This window comes from Colossoma macropomum, unplaced genomic scaffold, assembly GCF_904425465.1.
Source record: "Colossoma macropomum unplaced genomic scaffold, Colossoma_macropomum, whole genome shotgun sequence".
Taxonomy (NCBI): domain Eukaryota; kingdom Metazoa; phylum Chordata; class Actinopteri; order Characiformes; family Serrasalmidae; genus Colossoma; species Colossoma macropomum.
In genome coordinates this window covers 33,451,536-33,461,881 of record NW_023494799.1, presented here as the reverse complement: position 1 = coordinate 33,461,881, position 10,346 = coordinate 33,451,536, and the positions used below count along the sequence as shown (strand labels likewise).

Here is a 10,346-nt window from a genome sequence, read left to right as displayed (position 1 = left end):
CACTGCCTGAAGTCTGAGGCCTTGCTTTACAATAGTTTTGTGAAAAAGCCTTGGCCTTAAATGTCTCGTTAATCCTTTTATTTTAATCCACTCATGGGATACAAGGGAGGGATACAAAAAGGGTGTTGTAAGGCAAAATAGTCCCAAAAAAACCTTATTTTTTCAGTTTGTCCACTATTTTACCATCATCAACATTACATATAAAAAACTTAGAAGAAACTTGTAGGTTCACTGGTGGTTTTGGATAGCAAAAGAAATCAGAGGTGTTTCAACAATGAACTACTTCACATCAAACCATTCGGAATGACTTCGTTCATATATCACCCACAAAAGTATGCCACAATTTATAAAAATGGGTGGAGTTCCCCTTTGAACCTCTGGTTCCATTCACCAATGTTATGAACCGTTCTAACTTGGTAGGTTTCTCTAGGATGGCACATTTCACACAATACTTCTCCAAATACACCTGTTTACATCCTAAAAGATTAATTCTGAAGAAATTTTCCACAATGTTTGTGCATTTCACTGTAACCACCATACATGGAGACACATGGACACATGATAGAAACCCCACCCTGCACATAGCTGGCCCACCTACAGCAGACGACCTGAGAGCAATGTGAGGTGAGTAAAAGGGCAGGACTCTCCTCAGAGGCAGCACCGTGAGGAGGGACGAGCTAAACCCTCAGTGCTAAAGCCTTCAGAGCACTTCAGTCAGCTGACAAGCTCACAGTCCGGAGGCTGTAGTTTTTATCAGCGTCGAGAACTTAAATACAGCCCTAAAAAAGAACGGGGCTATTAGTGAGTCTGCAGGATACGCTTACTTGAAGATTCACACGGTTCATTTAGGAGGAGGAGATGGGCGACGGCTCCGAGTTTTCGACCTGCTGACAGAGATGGAAGGCGTTTATTTTAATAAAGTAGACGCTCGTGAAGGCGTAAAGATGTCTCGCGGCGGATTTACCAGAGGAAGATGAAGTTTCGATGAAGAAGCGGCGACAGGAGGAGGCTGGAGCTGGAGCTGCTGCTGCCGAGAGAAAAGTTCGCCTACAGCCATGTCGACCAACAGCAGCGACTTCAGGAGCCCTGAGCCCAACTTCCCCGCTCTAGTCTTCGGCATATTACTCATTACAGCCATCATCTGCGGCAACGTGCTCGTCTGCCTCAGCGTTTATAAAGAAAAAGCCCTAAAAACGACCACCAACTACTTCATCGTTAGCCTGGCTGTGGCGGACCTTCTACTGGCAGTGCTAGTTTTGCCACTTTATGTCTACGCTGAGGTAAGTCTTCCACAAAAAAATGTCTTTTGATAGCAGTTTTGATAGATAAAATTGTGTAAAACGTAAACTTTTTTCCTGTTAATGTTTGGTTGTTTTGATTGGAATGTCAGGAATATTTGATTGGAATGTCAGGAATATTTGATGACGCTGAGGTAAGTCTTCCTAAAAAAATGCAGTTTTGATAATTAAAATTGTGTAAAACATAAACCCTTATTATGTGAATATTTGGTTGATTTGGAATATCTTGAATATTTATTTGGAATATCTGGAATATAACAACGCTGAGGTAAGTCTTCCACAGAAAGTGCAGTATTGATAGTTAAAATAGTGTAAAACGTGAATCTTTCCGTCTTAATGTTTGGTTGAATTTGGCATATCTGGAATATTTGATTGGAATATCTGGAATATTTGATTGGAATGTCTGGAATATTTGATGACGCTGAGGTAAACACAGTTTTGATCATTAAAACGGTGTAAAACATAAACCCTTATTATGTGAATGTTTGGTTGATTTGGAATATCTTGAATATTAGATTGGAATATCTGGAATATAACAACTCTGAGGTAGGTCTTCCGCAGAAAGTGCAGTTTTGATAGTTATAATAGTGTAAAACGTGAACCTTTTCATGTTAACGTTTGGTTGAATTTGGAATATCTGGAACATTTGATTGGACTATCTGGAATATTCGACGACTGGTGGGTTTTCATACAAGTTCTACCCTATTGAGCTGTAACGAACCACATCCTAAGTCAATTTCTTCACTGAATGAACCCACGCAGGTGCTCAAAGAAGAGAAACGACATACTGATTTATTCAGCAAAGTGAATAAAATATGAAAATACTCTATATTAACAATGTTTTTTGGACTTATACATAAAAGCAGACATATGTGGCTGATATGAGTGAGGAAAAAAGGCATGCCTGCCCGTCCTCCTCCCTCTAATCAGTCCTCCTGATTTAGGCCACTTATCTGATCCTGTTAGCCTCAAGTTACCACAGGTTTAATCTGTCCAGCTTGTTGCCCATCAGCACTGTCTAATGGTGCTTGAAGCAGGCTTAATTCTCTGAGTTGAAATATTGAAAGTCAACCTTGGGCTAAAGGTTTAGGGTGCAGAGTCAGGCTCCCTTCAGTCCACAGCTTTACATGTTCTCCTGATCTCCTGAGTTTGCAGCAGAAACTGAGGAAAATCTCTGAAATAGGGCATGGATAAGCTGATTGACCTTCAGCCTGTTTGTGGTAGTGGCATGCTTTATTCATTTGAAATGCAGCCTTGTGCAGGCAATAAATGAAGCCATGATTAAGTTTGTGCAGCATTAACATGCTTTGTATCACATTGTGCTCTGTCTAGTTTCAGGGTGGTGTCTGGTCCTTGAATATAGTTGTCTGTGACTGGCTGATGGCTATGGATGTCATGCTTTGTACAGCCTCTATATTCAACCTGTGTGCAATCAGCATTGACAGGTTTGTGTTTTTATCCTGTTTTTATCTGTCTGTTACAAGGAAGTTTAGTATGAATTATAAGAAGAGCTGAACAATTTGTAATGTGATATCTGTGTGACTTCTGGTGTCACTGGAGGTCACAGGAATTTTATGCAAAGCATCTGTATACTCAAAAAAACAATGGACCAATGCACTGCAGTTTAATTTTGAAGGGTCCATATTGTAGTGAACTGAATGTTCCTTATTTTCTGATGACTTTGATGTAGTATATGAGCATTCTTAAAGTTTCAAAATGAACCGTTTACTTCCCAGTGCAAACAGTCTATATATGGAAACTAAGCTGAAAAAAAGTCTGTTTCAAATTTGTTGTTTTTGTGATGTCACGAAAGCCAACACATTTACATGTATTTGCCTATTCAGCCTACAGCAACTTAGCCCCACAATTCACATAAAGTTATGAGGTTGTAATGTTAAGGTTATTAGGAGTGTTTCAGCCCAGAGTGCTTTTTGAATGAGGTACAAACAGAACAGAGCTCATTTACGTAGGCCACATCAGTCTTAAAGGTACAGTGGCAAAAACAGCCTGTATAATTATAAAGGGAAGTTGGAAATGTAGATGTAAAATTAATTATAACTGTTTTACCAATGATATGAGTGGATTTCAGTGAAAAATAAAATATGAAAAAATAAAAAAAAGATACTGACTCTTTTTTGAAATCATAATGTTGAATATGAGTGCAGAAGTAATAATAATGGCTTGTTATTCAGTTGATAATTACTATATAACATGTAAATTATGTAGTTATAAGAGAAAAAAACAAAATTGTGGGCCACAGTGCTTTGCATTGCACGTCATAAATAAATCAAGTTCATACACTTTGTTTTTTGTTTGTACAAATATGTAGTAAGTTTAATACGTTGAATAGGCATTCGGAATTTAACAGTCTATAATGTGTTGTGGTTCACATGCTGTTTAGCTGAAGCATGTTGGTGGTACTCTATGTTTTCTTCTGCATCTCCCCTTGACAGGTTCATAGCAGTGTCCATACCGCTGAACTATAATCGAAAACATGTTGACCATCGGCAGATCATCCTGCTCTCCGCCACCTGGCTCCTCGCCTTTGCTGTGGCCTCCCCTGTTATCTTCGGCATAAACAACGTACCACAGAGGGACCCAAAGGAGTGCAAGCTGGAGGACGACAACTACGTGGTGTACTCGTCCGTTTGCTCCTTCTTCATTCCCTGCCCCATCATGCTGCTGTTGTACTGTGGGATGTTCCACGGTCTCCGTAGGTGGGAAGAGGCCCGCAAGGCCAAGCTGAGGAACAGCATCCAGGCCTGCCGGAAGTTGCAGCATGCCGCAGTGGCTGCTGCCCTGCCACCCCTGGCCGCCCTGCCGGCCTCGCTGCCCCGCGTCATTGAGCAGGACCTGGCCCAGTGCAGCGTCGACGACCTGGACGATGACATGCAGCCAAGCTGCCCTTTGCCACCAGAGTACAATAACAGCCCCATTCAAAGTGTGGCCTACGCAGAGTTACAGAATTCAGGCCAAAGGAAAAAGAGGGCCAAGATCAATGGCAGGGAGAGGAAAGCCATGAGGGTCCTACCTGTTGTTGTGGGTGAGTGTTTAAATCCAGGACTGAGAATAAATTAAGGATTGTGCAACCTGTCATAGTAGTGCAAGATAGTTATTGTTAATTGTAAGTTTTGTAAGAAAAAACGAAATGATAACTGTACATGAGAAGGGACTTATTTAGGAATTCCATTGATTTTTCAAAATTTCTACATAATTCAGTCATTGGGATGTGAACAAATTCATTTAGAGTGGTTTGATGCAAAATGCTCTGGTCCGATTTCTTTGCAGTGGTGGTGTTGACATATACACCACAAATATAGTCATTTTATTTACTAGCTAAATGACCAGTGAGTTTTTATATGTAGTGTTGATGATGTTAAATTAGCGTTAAAACTATGGTAAATAAATAAATGTTTTCTTTGGGGACTGTTCTGCCTTACAACACCCTGCATGTGCCTCACCACCATAAATGTTTTTAAAATACATTTGGGCCTAAAATCTTATTTCAAAACTATTGTTAAACAATGTCTCAGACATGGTGTAACGTATTTGGAGACATTTTTTAATAGCTTTCTCTGAGGGAGCTTTTAGAAGCACTTAACTCTTCAGATATGTGGTTCCTGTCACCACCACTGTGAATTCTGATTGGCCTAGAACAGAGTATTTCACAACAAACCACTCTGAATGACTTTGTTTACTTTAAATTGCTATGTTAACATTTAATTATGCAGAAATTTTGTAAAATATATGGAATTCCCCTGTGACATGTTTTAATATGTCATAAAATGCTTAAAAGTTTTATTTTTCAGAATTACTGCTGGTCCATTGGTGAAATTGTTGCACAATGTAAAGAGCAGCTACCATTTTCAAATATTAAAAAAAAAAAGAAAAACATAATTTAGGACATTTTCTTATGGCAGCAACATGATGTTTCAGACTTCTATTAAAAAGGCATAAACCAAAAGAGATGAGAATATCCAGACACTGTTCAGTCTGGGGCCAGACATTTCTCCTTCATTTACAAAATTTACCTAGGACCTTTGAAACACCCCGCATAAATAATTTGAGTCATTTTCTCTACGTCAGCTAGATAGATTAAATTTTTTATGAATACAGTTTTGAGTGGTTTTTGGCCACGGGTGTGTCTGTCTTGCACTGGAAAATACTTAAAATAGTTGAAAATCACCCAAAAAATGCATCCTGGTAAGTGTGTGTACTTCCCTCTGTTTGTCAAATGCACAACACCTACCTACCTGCACAAAACTTGTAGTGATGTGTATAATGTATCATTACATTACTGCTAACTCTCTAAACCTTTACCTTTTAGAGAACTTTTAGAAAAAAAATCTAGTGTCAGAAAGGTCAGTAAAGACCAGTTTGAACTGAGTGGCTTGAACTTCACACTAGTACTTTGGAAGGAGCTGTACATGTTTGCTTAGACGATCCATTAACAGAGATTGCTATGCACTAAAGATACCACTGAATGTATCAATATGTTACACTAATATATTTCTATAAATGAAGGACATGCGTATCAAGTTGCTTCTGTTACAACTATAAAGGTTGGTGATGAAAACTTGAAAATTTGATGAAAAACTTGAGCCAGCTAACCCACACAGTCCCCCCCTCCCCCCAACACTACACTGAACTCCTCGCTTTTATTATATAGGCCCTATAGAAATACAGTTGTAACTTCCATTTATTATTGTCGTTGTTTAAGAATATGTCTGCAGGTATTTTATTTATTTTTTATATACTCAGTCATACTCATAGTGATCACTGACCTCAGTAATCATCTCAACTGAAGTCTGTGCAGGTATATTAAGTGTTGTGTTGTGTTATCTGAACATGCAGCTCGCATTTTGTAATGTCAAACATGCTTTAGAAAATGTACATCGTCCCTCTAGAATTGACTTTTTACAGTGTATCAGATTTAATGCTGCACTCTGAGGAATTTATTATTGTGTACACCATTTAGAGGCTAGCTGATTTTGCATAGCGCATATTTTGGTCAGCTTTTTAAATGTCAGTTCGTGTGCTATCAGTTACTCCAGTATTGATTGATAATGCTGGGCAGTGTAATCCCATTACATAATACATAGATGAGTGTGGTTTGGGCTTTTACTGCGTTGATACTGTGTAGCGCATCTTCTTATACACATCTGCTTATCTTTCTGGGTCGCGGGGGGAGCTAGAGCCTATCCCAGCAGTCATTGGGTGGAAGGCAGGGTACACCCTGGACAGGTCGCCAGTCCATGGCAGGGTGTGATATGCAGATTGTCATAATTGCATCTAGTGACCAACGAAACTGTCACATGAGCTGTTGCATTCAGCATGTGCGCACTGTTAAATGACTAACTATAGGCTAAATCCTTAAATCCAATTGCTATGTAATGTTTTCATGGTGTCTTAAGCTGATTTCAGCCCTCATTAGCACATAGATGTACAGAGGTGATTAAAATGCCACAGGGTTAGGAATCATTTTCACTGAAAATTAAATGAAAACATCAAGCTTTTAGGTACATCGCAATCATAATATTGTAGGAATAATTCACTTTTAGGCATTAAGTTGTCAGTGTGGTAGTCAGTTCTTTTGACTCTTCATGAGTTAAGCAGTCCATTGATACATCCTGTACTTTGATACATTAGATCATTCTGGGACATGAATACGATATCTTTAATAATTTTTGAAAAGTTTACCTGTACTTTTCTTTTTTAAACTTGTATTTTATTTGTTTTTAACAGTAACAACAAAAAACAGTTTCCTCTAGGATTTTTTCAGCAGTGGTGACACATGTGGTACACATAGCGGAAACACTGAAAAGTAAGACACCATTGTCAACACCAGTAATAGTTATACTTTTACACTTTTTGGTTTGCAACAGTACTGTGCAAATATCAGTTACGACCAATCACATATATATTTTCCTGTCAAAAACGGCTATTTAGTACAAGTTTTTCAGGAGATATTTCTTGGGAAATTGCATAATGAAGTGAAAAAGAGAGATTATAAGATATAGATATATAAAAGGAGACTCCTTCACCATTAGATAAACAGTATTTTCATCTTTGATAGATAGGGGAAAATTAAGCTCTGCTCTTGCTTTACAGTACTTTGGGTCTGAACGGATGTGTAGCTGTCAAGAAGCTGTTACTGAGAAAAGAAAAAAATATACAAATCAGACAAAGAGGCTGATGGTGTTCTCAGAACAATGTACTGGCCAGAGTCCAGACCTCAGCATCACTAAACGTGTTTGGGATTATTTGGATTGTGAGAAACAGAAAATGCAACCAACTTCCGAGACTGAACTTTGGAGGAGTGGAAAAATATCCCTGCAGATTTCTTTGAAAAACTGAAAGCAAGTCTCCTGAAAAGAATGGAAGTTGTAATAAAGGCAAAGGCTGGACACACTAAATGCAGAAAAAAGTCATATAATATTTAGTTGTAGAGGCTTCTGTGTAACTTTCTGTTCAATAAATGTTTTCTAATTTTTACCTGATGATGAAAAATGGATAGTTTGTGCTTAAAGGCTGTTTGACCAGAAATTCTATAAATAAAGGGTGGTCTCAGACTTTTTCAGTATACCAAGGCCATTAGGCCTAATCAACGCCTTTTAGTTTATAGTATGTGAGTAGTATATGCATAGGATTCCTTTTTCAAAACAAACAAAATGATCAAATGGCATTAACTTCATGTTTTAACCTTAAAGAACTTTTTCAAAAAGCATGCTACACTTTCTCCTCCAGAGTTCCACTCCAGTGGGTATTTATAGAAATCTCATCTTCATTTTTTGAATAATTTAGGATGCCATAGATAAAACTCATTCATAGATCGTCTACATTGAGGTAGTTTATACAGTCATCTGAAGGTTTTCATTACATTATTTGTGTTGGCAAACTAACGTTAGTTTCACAATAGACTTATATGCCAGGGTTATATAATGGAGAATTAATAACTGTGACGCCAGTGGCATTACTGAATTATCCAAAGCTTTCTGTGCAAACTGGCCACCTTGCTGGAATTCTGGTTAATTCTAAGACCCAGCTTCCTCATCTTTTGTAAGAAGGGGAGAGGGGGCACACTTCTATCAGGGTTTTTCAGATTTTGTACCTATTTGAAAACTATCACAGTTATCTTGTCATATTTAAAATTATTCTTAACAGTTCCTTCAGTCAAATGGTCTAAAATAGGAACTGAATATAACAGACCTCTTAAAGAAGTTTTCCAGCGTATTTCAACCTAATCTCTATCTGCTACATCTGCAGCTTACAGTTGATTACCACAGACAGTAATTTAGATAATTTAGTAACATGAAATGTTTAGAGGAGGTCGATATGGCAAAGATATGATATCATGCTACTTAAAGACATTTTCATGATACTTGATATGCCTCACAGTACATTGACACACAGACACTGCACTAAATCTGTTTAAACAGGACTAATTACGCTCTCTTTTTAATGAAACATGCAGTCGGTCAGAGTTCTTTAAGTACTGACAGTATTCTCAGTGTGCTAGAAAAGCATATTGTTTGTCATAATAGGAGATTTATCATGATAACAGTAAAACTTCGTCATATTGCCTGTCTCTAATGGTAATCACCAGGTCTGGCAGCTAGAGATTAGGTTTAGTTTTCCTTTAATGGAAGCAGCAAATGTTAAACTGTGCTCATTTCTGTGTTTGCAGGTGCTTTCCTTTTCTGCTGGACTCCATTCTTCGTGGTTCACACAACACGGGCCCTGTGTGAGTCATGTGAAATCTCCCCCCACTTAATGAGCACAGTGACTTGGCTGGGTTACGTGAACAGTGCGCTGAACCCTATCATCTACACCGTCTTCAACACAGAGTTTCGCAGGTTCTTCCGCAAGTTTCTACACAGCTGCTGCTGACACCCCCACCAAGCCAGACGAAAATATGATGCCATAAATGATCCTGAAGAATGAGCGTGAAGTATCTCGTCACTGTTAGGACAAAACCTTGTGTCTTCATTCTTATATAATTTGAAAACTCCAGCTGCTCTTTACATAATGTGAACGTTATATAATGAATGGACCAGCAGAAATGGTCCTTTTTTACATTAACTTCCATTATAAGTTAAGAATGTTTTTCCCTCTCCTGAAAAGTTACTATTTCGGAGATATGAGCTTTTATTCCGACGCTGACATTATGTCAATATACAGTATATAAAACATTCGCACATATCTGTGTACCTACATTGTTTTACTTACTCTTATACTATTGCCAATACTTTATCTGCCTGCGACAGCAAAATGTATGTTTGGCAATTGATTGTGCCTAGCTTTTACTATGTCCACGTTTTATGTGGAGGACATTTTAAGTAAAGATGATGTATACTCAATGATGCTATGATGCACTTGTTAAAATTTGCTTCGAACCACTTCATATTTGATATGAATGTACAGTTTCTTCAGCATTGCAATAGAACATGCCAACTTATGTGTTGGACTGCATCCTGATTTTGGCCTTGTTTACAAAGTTTATGTGAAACTGGTTTAACGTATTGGTATCTATAACAAAACCCCTCCACCGAAATGTAAAGATTTAAGGATATTAGCCTTGAAATTATCCAGCAGCTGCTATGAAGTATTCAGAAATGTCTGGGAAACTAGTTTGAAAGTATGTACACTTCTGTGCAAAAAATAGGCCTAGTGCAAAATGGCAAATTATTAAGGTCTTATCGGTCAAATCATTAGTCAGTAAATTAGCAAGAATTAAAGAAATAGACAAAATAGATCTTGGCAATATGACAATATGATAAATTACATCACCGTGTGTCACAGTGTGCTTTACTGGGCATATCTTGTGTATCGCGGTACTTAAAAATCACTTTCCAACTAAAAGAGAGTATAATTAGTCCCGTTTAATTAGAATTAGTGTGTGAAATGTTGAATACAAGTAATTGGATAGTCACAGTTTTAAAAGTATTTTTCAAATGTGGCACTTCTTTTTACGTCCTAACTTCAGAAAAAATAAACATTGTGACACATTGTGTATTGTAATAAAAGTGTTGTGATATTACATTTTGC

At 37.9% G+C, this 10,346-nt stretch overlaps 1 protein-coding gene across 1 annotated transcript; it reads left to right on the top strand.

Moving 5' to 3' along the window:
* The first annotated feature begins 648 nt into the window (after positions 1-648).
* drd4b (dopamine receptor D4b) lies at positions 649-9,319 on the top strand. Its single transcript, XM_036586611.1, has 4 exons — positions 649-1,280; positions 2,631-2,743; positions 3,752-4,341; positions 8,986-9,319. The coding sequence occupies exons 1-4, from the start codon at positions 1,056-1,058 to the stop codon at positions 9,186-9,188; spliced, it is 1,131 nt and encodes a 376-aa protein (XP_036442504.1). The 5' UTR covers positions 649-1,055; the 3' UTR covers positions 9,189-9,319.
* Positions 9,320-10,346: the final 1,027 nt, after the last annotated feature.